The 20,820-nt window shown below is 51.9% G+C and overlaps 7 protein-coding genes across 7 annotated transcripts; all 7 read right to left on the bottom strand.

Annotated features, from left to right (window-relative positions):
* Positions 1-564: 564 nt before the first annotated feature.
* Positions 565-3,333, bottom strand: HMPREF1120_00203 (uncharacterized protein; the record flags this gene model as incomplete). The annotated part of the gene is made up of 1 exon (XM_009154193.1): positions 565-3,333. One exon carries the CDS (start codon positions 3,331-3,333, stop codon positions 565-567), a length of 2,769 nt encoding a protein of 922 aa, XP_009152441.1.
* A 617-nt stretch (positions 3,334-3,950) lies between these two features.
* On the bottom strand, positions 3,951-4,954 carry HMPREF1120_00202 (palmitoyl-CoA hydrolase; the record flags this gene model as incomplete). Its single annotated transcript, XM_009154192.1, has 3 exons — positions 3,951-3,986; positions 4,092-4,474; positions 4,591-4,954. The coding sequence occupies 3 exons, from the start codon at positions 4,952-4,954 to the stop codon at positions 3,951-3,953; spliced, it is 783 nt and encodes a 260-aa protein (XP_009152440.1).
* A 652-nt stretch (positions 4,955-5,606) lies between these two features.
* On the bottom strand, positions 5,607-6,602 carry HMPREF1120_00201 (uncharacterized protein; the record flags this gene model as incomplete). Its single annotated transcript, XM_009154191.1, has 1 exon — positions 5,607-6,602. The coding sequence occupies one exon, from the start codon at positions 6,600-6,602 to the stop codon at positions 5,607-5,609; it is 996 nt and encodes a 331-aa protein (XP_009152439.1).
* Positions 6,603-9,701: 3,099 nt separating this feature from the next.
* On the bottom strand, positions 9,702-10,537 carry HMPREF1120_00200 (uncharacterized protein; the record flags this gene model as incomplete). Its single annotated transcript, XM_009154190.1, has 3 exons — positions 9,702-9,987; positions 10,035-10,410; positions 10,489-10,537. The coding sequence occupies 3 exons, from the start codon at positions 10,535-10,537 to the stop codon at positions 9,702-9,704; spliced, it is 711 nt and encodes a 236-aa protein (XP_009152438.1).
* An 871-nt stretch (positions 10,538-11,408) lies between these two features.
* HMPREF1120_00199 (uncharacterized protein) lies at positions 11,409-13,913 on the bottom strand (the record flags this gene model as incomplete). Its single annotated transcript, XM_009154189.1, has 3 exons — positions 11,409-12,383; positions 12,437-12,584; positions 12,643-13,913. 3 exons carry the CDS (start codon positions 13,911-13,913, stop codon positions 11,409-11,411), a joined length of 2,394 nt encoding a protein of 797 aa, XP_009152437.1.
* Positions 13,914-16,279: 2,366 nt separating this feature from the next.
* HMPREF1120_00198 (uncharacterized protein) lies at positions 16,280-17,929 on the bottom strand (the record flags this gene model as incomplete). The annotated part of the gene is made up of 4 exons (XM_009154188.1): positions 16,280-16,940; positions 17,002-17,120; positions 17,193-17,827; positions 17,896-17,929. The coding sequence occupies 4 exons, from the start codon at positions 17,927-17,929 to the stop codon at positions 16,280-16,282; spliced, it is 1,449 nt and encodes a 482-aa protein (XP_009152436.1).
* Positions 17,930-18,874: 945 nt separating this feature from the next.
* On the bottom strand, positions 18,875-20,765 carry HMPREF1120_00197 (uncharacterized protein; the record flags this gene model as incomplete). The annotated part of the gene is made up of 8 exons (XM_009154187.1): positions 18,875-19,087; positions 19,147-19,305; positions 19,361-19,632; positions 19,691-20,057; positions 20,113-20,278; positions 20,328-20,459; positions 20,512-20,644; positions 20,711-20,765. The coding sequence occupies 8 exons, from the start codon at positions 20,763-20,765 to the stop codon at positions 18,875-18,877; spliced, it is 1,497 nt and encodes a 498-aa protein (XP_009152435.1).
* Positions 20,766-20,820: the final 55 nt, after the last annotated feature.

The following is a 20,820-nucleotide window of genomic DNA, read 5'->3' as shown; positions in this document are numbered from 1 at the left end:
TGGTGGTCTGTGCCGAACTCGAACTCGAACCCCAAAAGCTAAGACCTTCGCGTTTTGTGGAGAAGAGAACCACACTTTGACAGATCAGATGGGCGTAAACCGGAAAAGGTAAAGGTGCAAAAAGGGTTCTCTTCACTTGAGGACCACACCAGGACCGTGCGGTGCGGCCTCCAGTTTTTCTCTTCGGATGTCTGTGCTCAGCTGCTGGGGCCCAAGCCGTGGTGGAGGTGCTCCTCCCATGGACGTGGCGGGACTCGAAGAAAGAGGGTTCTTATCGCCCACGCTGGTTTGTTCTCCGCTAGTAGGCAAGCTTGACTCTGAGTCAGCCTGCGGTGGTTTGATGGTCAATGCTCGGAGCGGTCGGTGGTGTTATATCTGTGACGCATGTCACAACAATACCCCAACGTTGTTAGCGGTAAGCTTCTGTGAACGGCTTCCTGCCTTCCGACTCGAAACGCCTGTTCTTAGGCAAATGGGGAGAAGAGGCACCTGCTACGGAATCTGAGTGCAGAACCGGTCGGTATATCTTGACGTAAAAAGGCCAAAAGAGGCAAAAGGGCTATGCTATGCTGCGCTTGACAGAACTCTTGTGAAGTCGGAAGAGCTGGACGGATCGGCGATCGTGATACGCATGGTCAATGCTGCCGCGAGAGGTTTGCACGTCTCGCTCAAGACGGCGTCGCTGCTGGTGGTGGAGGTGGCAAGCGATACACCCTCTTCTTGCAACTGTCCTCCGGACAGACTCGTCGAACCATCCGTGGCTGGATTGAGCGTCTTGGTACTCTCACTTCTCTGCTCGACTTCCGTATGCTTGTGGCCATCGACAATGGTCATTTCCAACCCCGAGCTGCCGTATACCGACTTGCACGGAACGACTGCGAGGCTACTAAAGAGAGAATGTTTGTTGAGTTTGCACCGTGCTGACTGGAATTCGGCCGAGATGAAAGCCGTGCCGTGAACAGCTTGGTACGAGGGTGGTGTGGTGTCTGCGTACCTCTCAGAGAGCATGTCCGTAATGTCTCGCTCGATCGTCTCAGTGTCGAGAGTGTTGCTTTCTTGCGAAGAGTTCGGCATGTACATCAATACCGTCACCAGATGCTCGGTGTTGCGGTCGATGCTCTCCGTCTCCCGCTCCTTTTCTTGGTCCTGGTGTTCTCCCGGCAGAACCGTGACTATCGAGACAGATCCCCAGCCACGATGTTGTCCACTTGCCGATATTCGTGGAACAGAACTGGGAAGTTGAGGTAAGTTTGCAAGGCCTAGACTCCACCATTCGATTGGCGCGTCCCGGGGCAAAGAAGCAACTTCTGCCGCGATGAAGGGACGGACAAATTTGCAACCAATTGAGGTGCTCTTGAAAACCTTGTGGTTTGGCAGGATATGGAGATGCCCCCCAACATTTGTCGCCGGGATTTTCTTATCGTGCAACGAAGACCGGTTGAACTGCCTGTCCCAAGCGTCAGGGCCATCTTCATCATCGTTATCACTGTCCCCCTCGGTGGATGATTCTGATACAGGCCTTGTTCCGATTAGGTTTGCTTCTTGCCAAACCTTGCTCGCTACAACGGCGTGGCTTGCTATGGCACTGTCCTTCTTGAGGAATGCGATTCCCCATGGCCAGATATCGACACCTCGTTCTTGGGCGACTCGCCAGAGATGTTGGAGGCTCAAAACAGCTTGCTCAACAAAGCTTTTATCGGACACTGTCATGGTCTGAGGAACCAATGGTATTTGGCCGGCCATATGCACCAGCTCCACCAATCCTGCATCGTGGACGTTGCTATCAGGATTTGCACGGGTCTCCATGGCTACGCAGATCGCTTGACTGTAAGGCCCGATATTGGCTGGAGCCCAGTAGCTGCGACTTTGTACATGGAGACCGCGACGGGTGTGGCGAGGCCTCAGGTCCAGTACCAAGTTCAAGCTGACGTCAATGCCAGCAGGCAAGTCGCATGCAATGGTCACACGTGCGGGCGGATTCGGTTTTCCAGCGCGAAATAGCGTGGCGTAGATTGAATTGACGGGGCCAAATTGGGCCATATCTCTGAGAAGTAGGGTTGCGAAGACAATATCAGAGGAATTTGGTGTCCACGGTAAGCGAAGAGAATGGGCGCTTGATCCCAGGAGATTATCGACCATGTTGCAGATTCCTTTCATTTGCTCGGTAGGCGTACTAGCCCCTGGAGCCGTGATGTTGGATATTGTCAGACAAGACCCAGTGAGGGTCTGGCCCAGCGGGAAACTAGCAGACACAAAAGCCTCTAGATCATGTTTGCTGGTGTGCCCGTCTGTGACTGACCATGTCGAATTCAAGGGCAATGGCTTCAGACCCTGAAGTCTAGTTAGAACAGTATCGAACTGGGGATCCAAGACACCGGGCACTCGAACAGGTCCCTTGTCTTGCTCGGTTGATATGGACTCGTTCTGCACTGTTCTTGCATCTCTGAGTCGGATATAACAGACTCCGCCATCGCCAACAACAGTTGAGCTCTTCTCTTCAGCTACAACAATCCTTTTCTTCCACAGTCTATTCGGCCCATTGACTGCCAAGCTTTCATACTCTCCGCCCTCGCCCAAGACTGCTCCACGGAGCTCAAACTCGTGATCTGGAAAGAATGGCCGTAAACCCGCCACCAACCTTGCACGGGTCCGTGGGTCGGCGACATTAGACCACAGCAGACTTTCCTTGATGCCGCCGCTCGCTATTTTAACGATTCGCGCATCGCACCCAGCAGCTGCCATGTCGTCAAGGAGACCAGTCAGTGAATCCATGCGTTCCGCAGGAGGCGGAAGCGCCGGGTACTGCCAGAGATATGCCAGGGGCGTCAGTCCCAGTCGAACAGCAATAGACTCGACTCTCGTGCGTTGGTATGTCGACAAGATGGCGCCAGAGCAGACCGCATTAGCCTCCGGGTGCGCTTTCATGACCTCCTGCAATAAGGGCACAAGATCCTCCGTTTCGTCCAGTGGGTCCAACCCGTTCCTGTCGGCCGTAGCTAGATCGATTTCGCTGGCATCGTAATAGCGACCTGTTTGCACTGCGGAACCCGTAATTTGTCGCCTGTACAGTGGAAGACCGAGACACTCGGCGTACAGAGGGATGATTGAGTATCCGACCGTCTGGTACATGAAACTGTTGAGATCTTCATCCTCGCCTTCTGTATCCTCTGGTGAAGTGTCATTGGCACCTCTCTCAGTTGGTGACCGAGGTCGCGGGTAAAGGTTTGCCAAAGCGACAACCTTGTGTCCATTGTCCAAGCAATGAAGAATGCTGTATAAGGAATCTTTGCCGCCTGATATCAAGGCAATCACATTCAATGTCTCGGCGGCCATTGGAATCGGTGGAGTTGAAATCAAAGCTTGATATTATGCTCGGGGGCAGAAGATTTCATTTTTGCGTACCAACCGCCATTTTTATATTGGATTTCTCGTGTTACAAAGACGCAGACATTGATACAATCACTTTAGTCTCTCTGAGAAGGTAAGGTAGCTTGAGTCAGGACACTTGTTTCCAACTATAATCGCTATGGCGGCAGTGGCCTGGGATTCGACTTTGCAGGCCGAAGAGGTCGAAGTGGATTTGGCGCTATATGACTGTTGTGGTCGACCGTATAATTAGTCACATGATATACGGGAGAGCATTTATGCTATAGCCGCGAAACTATTCGCCCGACTCGGAGCACTATGGAAACATGTACAGTATCACCATCTCATTCTTCCCATGGCTTCTATCGTCCTTCAGTTGCCCTGGTTCCTAACTCCCGCCCTGTGCTTAGCAGTCGCATCTGCAATGGATCACCAATCTAGCGGTCTGTATAAAGGGCAAGTTCATATTTATCGTGGTCAAGGTACTGTACAACCTCTCCAAACTCTGACCCCCCTATTCAAGCCTCGTTCGTCTATGCGTTCTACCAGCATGCCTTTCTCCCACTCGAGACTTCCTTCTTGCATCACAGCTTGGAGTTCTCCTTGAAAACATAGAATGCCTATGATATAAAACCGTGTTGTCAGCACCATATATCACAAAAGCATCGCCGCATCAAAGGGGTACAGCACAACTTCATCCACATGGATGGTTGTGTCCTACTTACCTCTTGAACACACGTGGCAATCAACATCCCATCCCGGCCAAAAATTCTCGAATGGACCATCGCTCGACCATCTCTAGCCCAAGGCGACGACACCTCAATGTACACCAGCTCATCAGCGCGGAATCCATCATGAACGTGGAAATGAACCGTATGATTCAAACTAGTCATGATCTTCATCCCCGCCGGCGTGGGGGTTCTTGTCTTGTCACCGATCTTCCAAAGACCAAAGTCGACTCCATGGATGCTCAACGGACAGTCCATGGCGTGATAGTCTGAAAGGTGAATGATGGCGAGGATGTGCGCTGGAGAACCCGGTGGTGATTTGATCGGTGGATCGACTTGTGCAACGACGGGTGCAATGGTTGTGCTTGGATCGGGCGGTTCTACGGAAAAGGCAAGACGTCGTTGTCAGCATGACCACTCTCCCTCTCTTCACACACAACCCCTCTCTTGTTACCCTTCGCTCTTGGCCTCAAGATTGAGGGACATTCCTACATACCTTGCTGAACCAGCGGCAATCTCTCAAACTTCATAAACGGCCCAAGCGGACCCCGCGTTTCTTCAAAGTCGTCGAGTGTGATTTTCGAAATTCGCTGGCTGATACTCAAACCTACCGCATGGGTCATGCTCCGTCCCGTCCAGGGGGCATTGTTCATGAAACTAGTCGTGATGCTCACTTCGGCCTTGCCGTCCTGTTCGATCGTCACCGATCGAACAGCGAATCGACGTCCCTGGCTAAGTCGTTGGACTTTGTAGACGAGCGGTTTTGTTGGGTCAGGCGCGATCATGAAGTGTGTTTGTAGCACGTCCAAACAAAATTCCGGTGGGACCGTCTTATATGCGGCCGCGGCGGCTTGGGCCATCATCAAGGGACCGGGGACGGTGTTGGTGATGTGGAATAGCCATGGTTGGTGGACGTTGGTGAATGTATCCTGTTGGGATTGGGGGTATCAGATCGAGACTTGAGTACCCTGGGTAGGTAGGTACTAGTAGTTTGGAAATGGGAGCTGGAAGGAAGGAAGGGGTCAGATATGTGATGGCTACTGGTACCTACCGGGCCGATCTCTTTGAGTTCAAGGTGCGTCTCGAAATCGAGGTGTTGTAGTGGTTGTTGTTGGTGTTTTGCCGGGTCTTCGGGTCCTACCATTGCGATGTTGGCGGTTTAGCTTGTAGTAATGCGCACATCCCCTTCCTAGGACCTGTTCCATATAGCTATTCTTATATACCCACAAAACGAACGTGGATTTCCCTTTAGACCCTTCCCCCTAGGACAACGTTATGGTTGATGTTGAAGTATGGGGTCGTTTCCATTACCGGTTGCGGGGGCCGGGGAAGTGTTGGACTAGTAGACGATGGTCCGCAACCTTGAACCGAGGCACATACTGTAAGGCTCCGCGCAAAACGCATCGCGAACAATCTGGGATGGTTTCTTTTCTATCTCTAGGTACTCTTTCAGACATCTAGATAGACTCCAATGCCCCGTCCGATGTACTTCTCTCTCTTGTAAGTCTACATCTATTTCTCCGCCCTCCTCAAAATAACAGGCAACTCATCTTCAAGATACGACTCCCAGATTCCCTTTTCTTTGGCCTCCCAGCCAAGTTTTCTTAACCTGACCGCCCTAGCCCGACAATTGAGACCCATATAACTCTCCGTCTTCCCACCACATAATTCCGAGTACAGCTCCTTGGGGGGTTGTTTGGGGGTTGGATCCGTAATTTGCCCCCGGTCATAAAGAGCCTTTCCAATAACTTCGGCGGCTTCTTTCCACGAGAACTCTTTCCCATTCTCACACAACCAATACGGATTGGCATCATCTTCCTTTTCCAAATAATGCATAATATCCACATATCCACGCACAAGATCCCGATAATGGACCTGTGTCTCAAGCGACACCCCCTCGCCAATAACAGGCGCATAGCCATGTTTCAGCGCAAACCGAGTCATATTCGGAAACATGATGGACAACCGATCATGTTTCTCATCGTAGCCATACACCTCGGGCGGCAAGACGATAGCCAATCTCAGAAACCCACGTAACTCGTTAGACTCTTGTGCCTTGACCAACATCAAGTCCACATCCCGGTGCGGCGCGTCGTCAGGCACATTGCCCATATCACTGCGGTTGTCGTCGTGGTAGATTTTCTCCGACGCAAACATGCCCTTTGCACCGTCGTCAAACACTTTCGCCCCGCTCGTGTGTACGTAGATGGTCCTTTGAGAGCGGGCGGCTCGTTGGCGAGCTGCCTTCAGTATCGCCTGCTCGAGCGCCAGGTTGTCGCCCGTCGCGCATTGAAAAATAATGTCGCTGGCCGCGCTGTGCGAAGTGATCAAGTCCAGATCGTCTAGCGTGCCCATTACTGCTTGGCCGCCGGATTGTCGGATCCCGGCGGCGTGTTGCTCCCGTCGTGTTAGGGCGGTTACTGAGTAGCCTTGGTCGACGAGCGACTCAAGAATGTTCCATCCGATGAGGCCGGGGCCGATCATGAAAACTTTGGGTTTGGAAGCCATTTTTGAATATGGAAATATGCCCTTGAAATGTATTGGGGGTGGATTGGGCATGCACGAAAATCAGCTCGTCGTGTGTTATTGTATCATGCTAGCACCGGATTATGGTGTGGCTTCCTTTCCGTGTTCGCAAAGGGTCTAGGAGACAAAGGCAAGGGTAAGTATGTAGTAGTGTATGTTGTAGACTTTACATGAAATTCATTGCGACTTGACTTGCGTAGGTAACTAGTTGTACTGTAGCTGCTCCCCGAAACGGGGACCGTGGGTTTGGTGGGCGGACATGTCCACCCTGACTCCCATTCCTCAGCCGATGTCGCTGAGCGGGCAAAGATCTTTTGATTCCCGTTAAATAACTCGGATTCAAAGCAACACCCTTGTTATAACTCTTCGTCCGATCAAGCGGATTCAGTAACCCGAAGCCGGAATATCTGTAGGATGAAAGGCGCGCGGTATCGAGAACTGGGGGCTCATTACCGGCCGATTCGTTAAGCTACCGATACCGATCCGGGACGTCTGATCGGGTACAAAGGAGGGTCTTGATTTTACAGCAACAGCTGCTGCTCATTGATCGCCTACATCACGAGAAGCTTAAGAACTGTCATGCTGGGCCTTTGGCTCCCGAAGGCTGATTTGTTGTATCTCACTCTGACCGACCCAGCAAGATCACTGGCGGATTGATTCGGTAGGTTCAAACCAACGTCGCTCTCCCAACCCAATTGAAGCTGTCGGAACAAGAGCTGTTGATTTTGGGGTATCTCAACTGTACGTTCCAGCCAGTAATATCGCTGATACTTGTACGGTTGACATTCATTCACCGTTCGCAAAAAGATGTTTGGTTCAGATAATCAAACAGCGTCAATTCATGTTTGTGCCGCGCCCAGCTGCCAGGGTTGGTGTTGCAAAACAAGGGTCATGAACGGTCGGCTACCACTGCAGTACTGGTCTTTATGATACCACCTGGAATGTTTCCGCGATCCTTGTGATATCATTGGGGTTAATATCCTGCAACTCTCGAGGGGGACGTTGGATGAACTCGATAACAACCTCTCCAACGTCATGTTTTGATTTCGGAGGGAGTACTTTGGTCATTTCGTTTATTTGTATTCCATTTCCTTGCCATGTAGGTCTGAACAATCGTGGAATAATAGCCTTGGTGGAGTCTTCTACACAGCGTTCCATGCTTCTTCCCGTCAAGCTAGATTGGCTCTCATGCCGAACCAGACTCACGCCAATGGCGGCGTTGTTCCGAAAGGCCTCAGCCCGGCGACCATAAGGATGGAATGTGGTGCTACTGGGAATACTGGCTTGGGAGTGGCGGGTCAGGTATCGAAAAAGTTACCTCCCTTCGTAGAGACCACAGTCTAAATAACAGGCAGAAAGCGTCAGGTTGACCTTCAAATCCCCAAAAGAACACCTTACCGCTAACCCTGTAATCCCTTTCGATCGGGTTGCCTGAAATTATAGGTTGGGTCTCAATCATCCGCACTACGGGGCGTCCGTGGACAACTTGGCCGAAAATGACGTGCTTGCCGTCAAGATGTGGAGTGTTGACCGTTGTGATAAAGAACTGCGATCCATTTGTGTCCTTTCCTGCACTTCGTAAGAGAACATTCCGGCTGGGTGACGGCTTTTTACCTGAGTTTGCCATTGCAACGAGGAAAGGTCGGTCGAAAACCAGGTCCAAATTTTCGTCCTCGAATAACTCACCGTAGATGGATTCTCCGCCAGTACCGTTGAAAGCTGTGAAGTCGCCACCCTCAATCACGAAGCGTCGTATGGCACGATGAAAGATACTGCCTTCAGGGACCCTTAGCGCGCCGGTCTAAATTCTCATCGAGGTGCAGTGTCATCTTGGACTTGGTGCTCCATCTTTGCTTCAACGAACCTTTGTAAAAGAGAGGCATTCCGGACCTGCCCACCCCTTTCTCGCCGGTGCATAAGCATCTGAAATTTTCTGCTGCCTTTGGTACAACTTCAGTGTGTTAAAGAGAGTCGAGCAATGTGAAACGAGACTTACTGTCGCTGAACTGTCTGTCGTGAGCAGAACTCGCATAGTGATCAGTCACTGATCAGGAGAATTCGTATACTAACCAGCTGTATGATGATACGACCGACTGTTCTTGATCCGATGGATATATCAAGGTAGACCAAAGGGCGCACTGCGGAGGCATTTTGATCCTCTCCTTTGCGTAAATGCACTCTTCTAAAGACTCGGAGTTCTTTCCGCTCCTTTTCGAGTACTGCATAGTCTAATGCGTACTGCCCGTCCTCATCACTGACCTGGGATGTCTCATCATAAATGGTGGCCGGCCATCTAGCTTCCGAAGAACTCAGGGGAGCCGCTTCTGATGGTGGACGAGGGCTATCAGTCTGATGATTGTTTGAGCCATGGGCCTCGGCGATCGGCATTGGCTTATTGAGAGCCGCTATCCAAAAGGAGCAGGTGTTGCTATAACGAGTGAGATTAGATGAAGCGTGGATGTGTAACAGCTCTTACCAGTGCCGGCGCCGCGCACTCATGTTGCTCAAACAACCTGAACAATCAGCTTTGGGACAACGGCTTCCTCTGCTAGAATATATGTTTTCGAGAAGTATGGACATCTCCACTTTTGCTCCGGGGAAGATGGTATTTCTCCACTCTTCGGGTGCGATTTCACTGCCTCCGGATCCCATATCGAGCAAGACATAGGCTTTTTGACCGACGCGATCTTCACCTGGAAGTCCTTTGAAGTGATTGCGCAGGAAGGTATCCACCATCTGGTGTTGAGTCAGGAGAGAAGGAACGCCAGATAAGGATGGTCATACATCGATATGTTGGAAAAATTCGTAGGGGAGCAGTTTCGATCGTCCTAGTACGTCTTCAAACAGGATATTATCCTGCACCTGAAGGTGAGGACTACAGCTGAGTTGGTCTTGCATAGTTCGAACAGCGCCGTATATCGCAAAATTATAGGCCCTTGGTCGTGTTAGTAAAATGCGTTGCTGAGAGGCTCAAGGAGCATGATCATACACTGTTCTTCGCAAGATGTCGCGAAGCTCTTGAGGCAGAGCACTGAACCTGTTCAGATGTCACTTCTTCTGCTCATTCATCATTTTCTAACCTCACCTTGCTAGAGCCTGGACCCAATTCTGCCTGAGGCTCATCACAGCATGAGATATCGATTTGTTGCTTTCACGAGCCTCGTCCAGCTTTGCCACTATTTGTTGTGTATTGTCATTGAAACTCTCATGGAGCTTTGTTTGGGAGTCGTTCACTTGCTGGAGCTTGTTTGTCTGGTCGGTGATCGAGCTGCCGAGGCTAGTCTGCTCGGATGACATGGAATCGAGTTTGGAGGCCAGCTGGGGCAGTTCTCGGCTCGTCTGGGCCGCGACTTTTCCCAGAATCTCGCTGTTCGGGTGTTAGCGAGATTTGTAAATAGCGTGCCAGATATTTACGTGTTGTGAACAGATAGAAGCAAGGTCAGGCTTAGAACTTTCGCCGCTATTGTTGCCCTGAACTTTCGCACTTGCTCGCCCATTTGCAAAGCCCATTGCGACTTCCGCAAAGCGCCGCGAACGGAATCTTTTGCAAAGGGGCCTAATTTCTCCTCAAACTTCTGGAGGCGCTCAAGAAACGCTGCCAAAGGAACTTGACATGTCAGAGCTAAGCAGCGGATTGCATTGAGATGGGTGATATTCTGCTCAGTAGGCTGAAGAGCCTGGAGAGTCTCGAGTGTCCTCTTGAGCGCCTGGAGATCGACATAGAGATGTTGATATTCAGATGAAGCACCGTCAGCATCGCGCAAGGCTTTTCCAACTTTGACCACCAGTCCTATAAGCAGTGGAGTTAGCTGTACATGTGTGACATATGATTTGGTGGGATTGCCTGATCTATTAAAGGTATGTTTACCTATCACAGAAGCGAAGTCACCCGCAGAGAAGCCGAAAGGCACAACCATTGTGTATAAAGTCGCGGAGCGTTGGAAGTGATACTGAGCCAAGTTATTGCGGCACGAAGGCCTGTTGGCATTGCTCTTGAAGAGGTTGACATCGAGATAGTAGAGAGATGGTGACAGGCGGTGATGGTAAAATAACACCCTCAGTGCCAGTAAGGCTGTGCCATGTCCCAATACGGCAATAGCCTCAAGCCGCTGGGTGGCGGCTGCGCCTCTTCAGACTTTGTTAGGCAGGCAAGGAAGTTACACAGGTTATTAGTAGAAGTACGGATCGTTCACATCAGCCACGCTCGCTCATATGGTTGGTTGAAGTCTGCTCTGGAAGCTGCCCAAGGCGGTTTGCCAGCTGGCTAAGATCCCAATGAGAGTGACCCCCAGCAACATTGACCGAGGGGTTGTCGAACCTGGGCCATCCGGACAGACGGCGGTCGTATTGCATTACCTACCGGGAGAGGTGTTTTCAACAGACAGAGATACTCACAAGGTAGCTAAGTAGGTAGGTACCATTTAATGCTAGGGAATGGCCGCCAAGTCTCGAAGTCAGAACTTGAACCGCTTAGTCATTCAAGAAGCAAAGGGGGTTGGGTTGCAGTACAGTAAACCCCGGAACAAGGGGAAAAATAGGCCGGGACATCCATCATATTAGACTATGTGATATGTATAGATATATACTGCTGCGTACATGAATTCCAATCCGCGTCACCGGCCAGATATTGTAGTGTAGTATAATTATACACGAGAGATCGATTGAGGAAACGGAGGACAGCTCACCACCACCACCACCACCACCCGGTTCTCGGTCCTGTGCACCGCGATCCCAATTCCATGAACGGTGGTTGTTTATTGAGTGGTGATCCTTCCTTGCTCTTCCAGATCAGTACCGTCGAACAGAATCACCCAGGACACGACCACCATGGAACCGTTTGCGCTCACTCAAGTGTCTGCGCTTAATACCAGCCTCATAGGGGCTCTTATAGCGATCGCCGACAGCCTCGTAAGCCTTGAGGGTAGAACACTCATCCTGGAAAGCGCGGGTATTGTAATACTTCGCGGCATTGATGTCCGAAGGTCTTTCAAGGAATTGCAGACCCATACCGCCATCGGCATGCCAGATGATATGGCAATGCATGACCCAAGCGCCAGGGTTATCAGTCTGGAAACCAATAACGGTCCATCCAGACGTAAAAGCAACGGGGTTGCCGATCCCGAATAACAAGACCGTATCTCGACGGATCGGGTTGTCAAAGTGCAATTGACTGACCATATCGGCCGTAAACACGCCGCGACCCTGACCGAGAACAGAGAAATCATGGCCGTGAAGATGCATTGGGTGCGAGGTCTGGAAATTGTTCTGGATCACAAAGTAGACCCATTGGCCGGCAGGGCCGTCGAGGACCGCGGCATTCGAGTACAAGGAGCTGTTGTAGGACAGGTTCGGCAGTGTCGCGAGCGTTTTGAGTGTCGGTTCCTGGTACGTCACGTTGATGCCCTTGCTGGCACTGGGGACTCCGCTGTTGGATGAAAGATCACCAATAGGGCCAAGATACCATCTGACCACGGGGCCGTAGCCTTCAAAGTTCTGGCTGCCTGCGTTGCCGCCGGGGAGAAGCTTGACGGTTTCCTGGAAGGTACTGGTCGATCCGGCGTTCTTTTTGACGTGTGGAACGAGACTTGCAAGTGGTTCGTCCTTGCAGTCGCCGGCCGTGGTAATGGTGAAGTTGCCCTGGGTCGGGGTGGCGCATGAGCCTTCGTATGTGAATATGCCGTTGGATGTGCCGAGTCCGTCGTTGGCGGATGTGACGCCGCATCCGGTCTGGGTGACGGCGCGGAGGTAGTATGCTCCTTCGGGCTGCAATATGTTAATGAGGTTCTCATCCGGATTACTAACAAAACATGACTGACCTGGTCCATCTCGACAATGACGTTGTACCGTTGCCCGCTTTGGATGTACAGCACGTCGGTCTCATAGGGCACAATGGGAGTGAAGTCGGCGCTGATGACTTTCATCTTGTGGTTGTCAAAGTGCACGGCATAGGCGGATTGAGCCGAGCTGATGGTAATGTTAGCACCGGTACGGTAGCCAGTCGGACAACCCATTGGTAACATACCTGTTGATGATGCGGAAGAGATGCTTCTTGCCCTTCTTGACGATCCATTTCGCGCTCTCACCCGTTGTGCCGTCCGGAGACTTGTTCTTGCCGTTGAGCAAGTAATTGGTCGCTGGCGGCAGAGCTCCTCGGGTTCGTGCGATGTTCCAAGCCATTTGGAAGATTGTCTTATCAAAGGCCTCGTCGATCATAACAGAGCCCATGTCCAGATCGTAGTCGGCGGTGGCAGGGCCATGGATAATGATCGGTCCGCGGATACCGCCACCATATTGAGCCAAGGCGTGAGAGTGGTACCAGCCAGTACCGTAGGTAGCAGCATGCCACGTGTAGACGCGGGAAGAACCAGGGGCAATACCGCATTCGGTAACACCAGGAACACCGTCTTGATCGTTTGTGCCATATTGACGAATGCCGTGCCAATGGATGGTGGTGGCGTTGTCTTTCAGGCCATTGATGACCGTCACCTCGACAATGTCTCCCCAGTTGGCCACGATGGGCTCGCCGGGTGTCTGACCGTTGATGGCAAAGGCAGGTCTGGGAGTGCCGTCAAAGTCAATGTCTTGGGATGTGATTGTCAAGGTGTATTTTTTCCTTTCGCCAGAGTAGAAGAGATTGTGCGTGTCGTCGTCGATCGACTTGCCTCCACACAACCACTTGCTGCGGCTGTTGGCGTCGTTGCATCGAGGTTGAGGGATGCCAGTTGCAGCGTGGGTCGAGTTGCCACAGCTGGTGCTGGTCGATGAAGTCGTGGTTGTGGTGGCATTGCCAGCTCCGCTGGTCGTGCTGGTGCTCGAGGAGAAAGAGGTGGTGATGGTGCTAGTTGTACCAGTACCCCAGCCGCTGCCAGAAGAGGTACTAGTTCCATTGCCATAATGCCAGCTTGCACTTGCGGTGGTGGTCGCCGTCGAGGATTCGCTGCCCCAACCGCTGCCGTGGCCGCTGGTTGTGCCTGTTTGCGTAGATGTTCCTGTAGCTGTACCGGTTACACTGCTGCTGCTGCTACCACCCCAGCCATGTCCTGCCGAGGTCGTGGTTCCAGCGTGGCCGCTGACAGTCGTTGTAGATCCAGAGCCCCAGCCGTTACCGTTGCCGTTGGTGGCGGTGCTGGTCGGAAGGCGGTCGGCCTCGCAAGTGAACAGCGCTGTCAACGGACAAACCGTGATGGTCCTCGTCACGACATGCCTCTCAATGACATCTTCTTCGGGAGCACCGGCGGAGGCAGCAAGGAAGTGGAGCGGCAGTGCTACTGCCAGGTATTTGAGCGACCTCATTGCAGGAGGTCAAGAAAGGAGCGACGAATTAATCAAAACGAGAGGACGAAAGCATATGCTTTCAAAACTCACAACAAAAAGAACGTCGAGGTAAGATGGAACAGAACAGAGCAGCTCAGCAGAGCAGCGAGGACGGTAGGTAGCCTTCTGGATTTTGTACTTACATACTGGCAGCAAACACCACCCTCAACAGCCTCGCTTAGGAGCAAGCCACCTCAGCGAGCGTAGCGGAGGCCTCGACCTATCGCATTTCTGCAGATACGTAAATCACGAGTGCTACTGGAGTAAAGCACTCCTCTGCAACGGTAGATAGGCGAAAGTCCACTCAGGCGAGAAGACCTAAATCCCAGGATGTGCAAGCCAGAACTCGGTGAGGCTTCGAGTGTGGAGATTGGGCGGGCCCCGAAATAGGAGTAGCCAAGCACTGAATGATCCATTTTGAAACCAGCCAGTGCGGCGCGGGCGCTTGTCACCATTATTATCATAGAACCGGACCATGTGTGGACCAGAAACTATCGGATTTTGCTCGAGATTAATGACAGCTCGAGGCCAAGCCTGGAGTGAGACACAGTCGACGGCGCGTCGGGTCGGCGAGAGGAGCGCGTCTGCCAAACACATGGGCCGTAGCCGTGACATTGACACACCTGGGGGACAGAGGGACGTGCGTGGGTGACGTTGAACATGTTTGCTGCCGAGCAATAAATGGTGCATCAACATCAGACCCTTTGGATTGTTCATGATCTGCCCGATCTGCGGAGCAATTGAGGAGCACGGTGCAAAAGGCTGATGGATGCTGGATGATGATGATGATGATGATGATGGTCAGTCAGGGGCAAGTCCAGAAGCTGAGCTCCAACAACAAACAAAAGGGGAAAAAGGCGTCAAAAAGACTGAACGCTGTGGAGCCTCGCGGTAAGAATCGACGCCACTGACTAAGCCACTTGGCTCCTGATTTGCCAGGGCTTCCACCGACTACTCGTAACTCATACCACTACCAAGCTACAGTAGTAGGACAAGATTGTCGTGCTACAATGCCATGCATGATGGGTTGTACAGTGGTAGTACAGTAGGGCTCCCTGTGGATGTGGCCCTTGTGCCCCTGATGAAGGAGGGTTCATCGTTATTGTGTAACAAATCTATGCGCTGTGCCTCTTGAAGAGCGTAGATGCTGAAACGCGGCTGGGATGCTTTATTTGACAGCTAGTACGTACATTATACTCTATCTTTTGCTTGTCCCTCATGACCATAACCATAACTACCTCGTTGAATTGGGGGACAGTTCATTCCAGTAATTGCTCCACTTCTGCTGGAGGAACGTGCTTCGCCCACATCAACCTGAACTCAATCATGCATGTACGCATGGAAATGAATCCCATCCGAAATTCGTTGTGCGCCCGGTCACTGTCTCCTGCGCCACGGGCATGCTGAAAGTATTGCTATTGCAAGGATGTTCCTTTTGTCGTCGAGCAGGGTGCACGCAGACTTTCCTCGAAACAATACATCACCTGCCCGACACGTGCTGCTGTGTGATTTTCCGAGGCTTCAGGATGGATCCTGGTCTGGAAGGTGAGAAGATCTCGTAGCAGTCGCGACCACCTCCTCGGGCCAACGAGGTGCTGCCCTCGGCTACATCTTCTTGAAAGTTCACATGCACTCTCAGCAATAAAGGTGGTCGTGGCCTATATATCTGTGTTAACCTGCAGAGGCCTGGCCGTCGGCCCACGCAGCCACCATGGCACAGTCTTTCTGATATTCGGACTTCTATACGCCTGACCATCATGTGTACTCAACACTGACCTCAGACAGCAGGAACTGAGCATAAAACACATCAATCACATCAATGGTTTTGGGCGTGTATTGACAGGTTTGGCACTCGTAACACAGCTCTTCAGGCGTAAAAACATGGGTCTTCCCATCGCGAGGCAGATCCACCTATTACCTACAGCTAGTTGGATAAGCAAACGAGCTTTTGTAACGGAGGGCTTCGCAACCATATACAGAGCAGGAGCTGGCAGGAGTCAGGACTTACCTGGTAACTCTTCAACTCGTTCCCGGCCGCCTGCAATACTGAGGTCGCTGTCGGTCTCCAACCACGATTCAAGAGACACTTCCCAGTCTCTGACTTCAGCCCGCGCTCAGTCATGTTACCGGTCCCTGGGGCTGGAGGGTGACCGGGGCTGAACTTCCCGCTCTGCGAATCTTTGTGAGATCATCATAGGATAAGAAAATGAGAGACCGGGGTTTTCCGGTCGGTGATCTGCAGTTTGGACGTCTTCCACATACAACCATGATGCTGAATTTATTCCGTCCATTTTGGTAAGTACATACCCAGCGTGGTTGTTGGATACCGCAGTAGAAAAGCAATCTTATAACAAGATCAAAGGGGCATCCATTTCCAATGTTGCAATGCCATCACAAAGCCATATTTGCTCCAGCCGCTCGCGGACCATATCGACAGTTTTGACACCACGCTTCGACTTCAGTGCCGACAAACGAGATCTGATAAACTCCCGACTAGGCTGATTAGAAGCTTTATCGCCGGTCAAAAAGCAGCCAGCCATGTACAGGGGCCAGAGGTGGCTCGCTGCCGCCGGACTCTCGAGCGAAACGTAACCGATACGTCGCACAATCTCACCACAACTTCTGGTAATCTCACCGCTGTCCATAATTCCGGGAAGCGTGGACGTTAGCTTATAATAAAATAACAGCCCGGCATGACGCATGGCTTCGGCAGTGTTGCTGGCGTCATTTGGAATCGCGTACGGAGGTCTCCAGGTTTCGAGTTCGCCTTTGAGACCAATTGCTTTCTCGAGCTGAGACGGGTCGATTGAGCGACAACCACTCCCGACTGTGGACTGAGACGACAACATGGACAATTTGGCCACCAGCGAAATCAGCCGGTCGACGGAGGCCAGAAAGGCGTTGGAGTGGCCGGCCAGAGCGGACCATGTCTCGCGAGTATAGTAATCCATCACAAGAGAGGCGTGATTCGCCCCAACACTGGCCAGAACATTATGGTATGCAAAACTGTATGATATCAACAGATCAGAAGTGTGAGTGAGGGGGACTCAAAGGCCGTCATGCTTACATATCCAGGAGCATCCTTGTATCATGGTCCGGTTCCTTACACTGGGCCATGTAATCTGAGATAATTTTTCCCGCAGCCTTGAGGTGTTCAGACCAATTTTTCGGATTGGCTTCGAAGATCTAGAGCCCAGATTTGTCAGGAAACTTTTTACGTTGTCGCACACTCTTTTTGTTGTATATGACCAAACTTACCTCGTTAATACTCATCATAATGATAGTGGCTAACATGATAGGATCGAACCCCGCCCACGAATTGACACGCTTGATCAACTGTGGAAGCACACGGTTTCGGTATCGCGGCAAGTCCAGAGCAAAGCTGTCATATCGGGATGCCAGATGCGATGCGGAGACCAGCAAAAGAGTGTTGAGAAGCATTTCACACGACATTGCCATGGGCAGAACAACCCGGCAGTACGTGTTGATCGAGCGGTCATGTGTGCTTGACAACAGACCCGACACGGTGTAGAAGTAGTGCTGAAGCAGGAACTGATCGTCGGATGTCAAGGTCGAGGTTGGCGACGGAGGCAACTTTAACGTTGCCATGTCAAAACCCGGAGGTTGTGTCGTGCTTGCTTTGCGTGACGACGGGGCAAGAGCCGAACTTGAAGACTTTTGAGTTTCAATGGTGGAAGTGGTCGTGGTCGTGGTCGTGGCGGATGCTTTGCGCCTGGGGTTCTGGTTCTTTTGGTTCTTGGTCCGAGAGACTGATTGCATCCACGTCAGACGGATCTCGTAGCCCTGACACTCAATGCCCAAGCGCACGCATGTGGCACAGACGGGTTTGGCCTCATCACAGCGGTAGCCGCGCTTTCGACAAGTCCAACACCCTTGGTATCCCGAGTTAGCACCCCGGACCACCTAAGATACACGATGAAGAAGGGGGGTCTTGACGCACCAGTCCTAACGCGCTTGATGCTGCCGGAGGGCATTGCGGCAGTATGGCATAGCGAGAAAAACCTTTGACTCTTTGGAACGGCGTCAGGCTGACGTTGATGGTCTGTGTCAGCTATTCCAACAGTCTGGGAGGCCCGCCTGAGGTGGATTGTATAGCACCAACAGGGCCTGTAGAGTCCCAGGCTCGTCTCCTATGCCAGTTCTTGACTTCAGGCAGCAAAGGATCGTCGACACAGTTTGTGCTCCTAACGCGAGACTATATGCTGAGATCACAGAAAGAAGAGTCGAATATCCCCAGAGTGGACTCAGGCTGGAGAATGGAGCCGATGGTCGTCGGGTCATGTTCTAGGGCTAGCGAAGCTGGGCATCGCGCCACAGAATCATTCATTCTCATTCCCCACGATCCGCTATCAGCCGTTTATCAGCCACCGGCGCAGCGGCAAGGAGCTGTCTAGCTGTAGAGGAGCAAGTCCAATGGTTAGGAGGTGCATGGGAGGTGCTTAAGGGTCCTGTTAATGGCCTCGGGCACTCCGCGCCTTCACCCAACCACGACAGATCGGGCCAATGGATGGCAAGGTTCAGGCATGAAGCCCCCACTGGGCTGGACTCTGGCCGGACCCGGACCATACCCCCCCCCCTCGCCTGAGCCTCTCCAGACTTCAAGTTTTGCCAGCACATGCCAGTGCCAGTGCTTTGCATGCATAGCGACCTCTGGCTGACTGAACCTTACCAGAGCAAACCCTGGCCCTTTCCGGGCCAGAGCACTCCAGACCCGGCCTCGCAATCGAAGACGACACGAGACCTCTATTCGGTACTATCCGTGGTATCCGTTCGGGACTTGAGTGAGACAATCATCGACGCCGCCCAAATACGATGGCGATCTCCTGGCTACTAGGCGGCTTCGATCCTGGCTCGGGCGTAACGAGCAGGGTTACGATCCTGCAGCTCGCCTCCTCCACTTGCATCATCAATTGCGTCTCTCAGCTGACACCCTTGTGGCTGACAACAGCTATCTCCTCCTTGGGTTGGGTTGAAAGATCATCCCTTGCCTCAATCACCTTGGCGTCCACGAAATCCTCAGGCGTCATTTCAGTGTTATGCAAACGCCACAGGTAAAGCGGAAACGCAATAACCAAACCTCCGGCCATCAGCCCCCAACTGGTGCCAAAGTTGATACTGAACGGTACTTTGTCCTGTGGACAGATTTGTCAACATAGGCCAACACCGAGGAAAACAAACAGGCGAGACTTACAGCATCAAGTTTCGATATTGTAGTGGCTCCAACTGCCTGGATGGACTTGTAGAAGCCTGCATAGTAAGCAAGTTTGCGTGGATCATTGGACATGGCCCCCATAGTGTAGTAACAGAACACCTGCCAGAGCGAGTCCAGCAAGCCGTAAGCCATGTAGAGCTAGTTTCACGGTCAGTAAGCCCTTCGGTGCCATTTCGTTAGAAGAGAAACGTACAAAGAGATACCAGACGTAATCTCTGTCAAATAGGTCCAATTTCGGGCTCTTGATGTGCCGATTGGTCTTTTTCAAAAATGCGAACCCCCCGCCCCAGACGGCCATGACTAATGTAAACAAAATACACCAAGCCATTTGTGCCCGCACTCGACGGCTGAAGCGCGTCCAGTCGAGGAATGCGCCGAATGCCAGAGCGCCAATGATCTGCGTGATCCAGTAGAAAATATTGTTGAAGGCTCGAGTCCTGGTGGAAAAGTAGTAGGCGTTCACATCTGCAAAGGTCCGTCAGTCCGGGGCAAGCGAGATCAATTTTTGGGGCTTCGAACGTACCGTTGAATTGATAAGTGTAAAAGTAATTCGAGGCGAAGAACATGGGAAATAGGAGCAGGATCCAGGGGTCTCTGACAAGTGTGGTGTACAAGCCCACGATATCTGCTTTCAGACCGGGATGGACGACCTTCTGCACTTTGGTGCCGTCCGCACGAATTATCTTCTCACTTGGGGTAAGAAAGCAGCAGAGCAGAGCGCCTGTAGCCTCGAGCACAATAAACCCGACGTACGTGCCATCGGTGACATGCCCGGCTTTCACGCGCCAGTTCTGACCTAAGGAGACGGCCGCTCCGATCACTGCTCCGAGGTTAAACAACAACCAAGTGATTGAAATTGCACGGCCCCGTTGCGATTCGGTGGGATAAGACTGGAAACGAGAGATACTCAGTCAGCTGTAGTTGTCACCAGACCATACTACTTACCATCATGACCACACCTTGCGCACACCACAGAAAAGCAGCACAAAATCCCAACAATGCGCCAGAAAATATGACGAATCCTTCATTTCGAGTGTGGTTGTAACACAAAAAGGCAGCGGAATAGACGCAATATCCAATTCCGCCCACCGCCATCGTCCACTTGGTGCCACTGAAAGCCGTCAGGGGATGTCGACCCTGATAATGCTAGTTCAACTTACAGGTAGTTGTGCGCAATGCCCACCACGAAGCCAATCACTGCAAAAGTTGTATGTAAGGCGATGCCAGCGTTGTTCTGAGCAGTGGCATCGACCTGTCCTGCTCCCCCCAGGCCGGCCAAAGCATTGTACATGCTGTGATCGAGTCAGATATGTCAAAGAGACCAATTCTGTAGGGTAGTCGTACCCAGGGTTGAGGAAGAGAATGAAACCAACAACGACAATTTGCACCATAGGGGCTGAGTATCTCGGAATCTTGTGTCCGAAGATGCGTCTCCCTCCCGATGGCGGCAAAGCCACGCCTTGTTGTTCAGGGTCAACTGGACGGAGATATGTCAGCATCTTCAAAGTTGTCACCATGGGAGAAATCTGGAGCTGAACTATACCTTCTGTAGCCATGATCGTCTTTTCTGAATCTTCAGGAACACTGGCTGTAGCCATGGTGCAAAAGGCCACGGACAGGCGACACTTGCGGCTCGTCAAAGTATAATAGATG

Source organism: Exophiala dermatitidis, assembly GCF_000230625.1.
Source record: "Exophiala dermatitidis NIH/UT8656 unplaced genomic scaffold supercont1.1, whole genome shotgun sequence".
In the NCBI taxonomy this organism is placed as follows: Eukaryota; Fungi; Ascomycota; class Eurotiomycetes; order Chaetothyriales; family Herpotrichiellaceae; genus Exophiala; species Exophiala dermatitidis.
The sequence above is the reverse complement of the archived record's forward strand: the minus strand, read 5'-3'. Positions and strand labels throughout refer to the sequence as shown.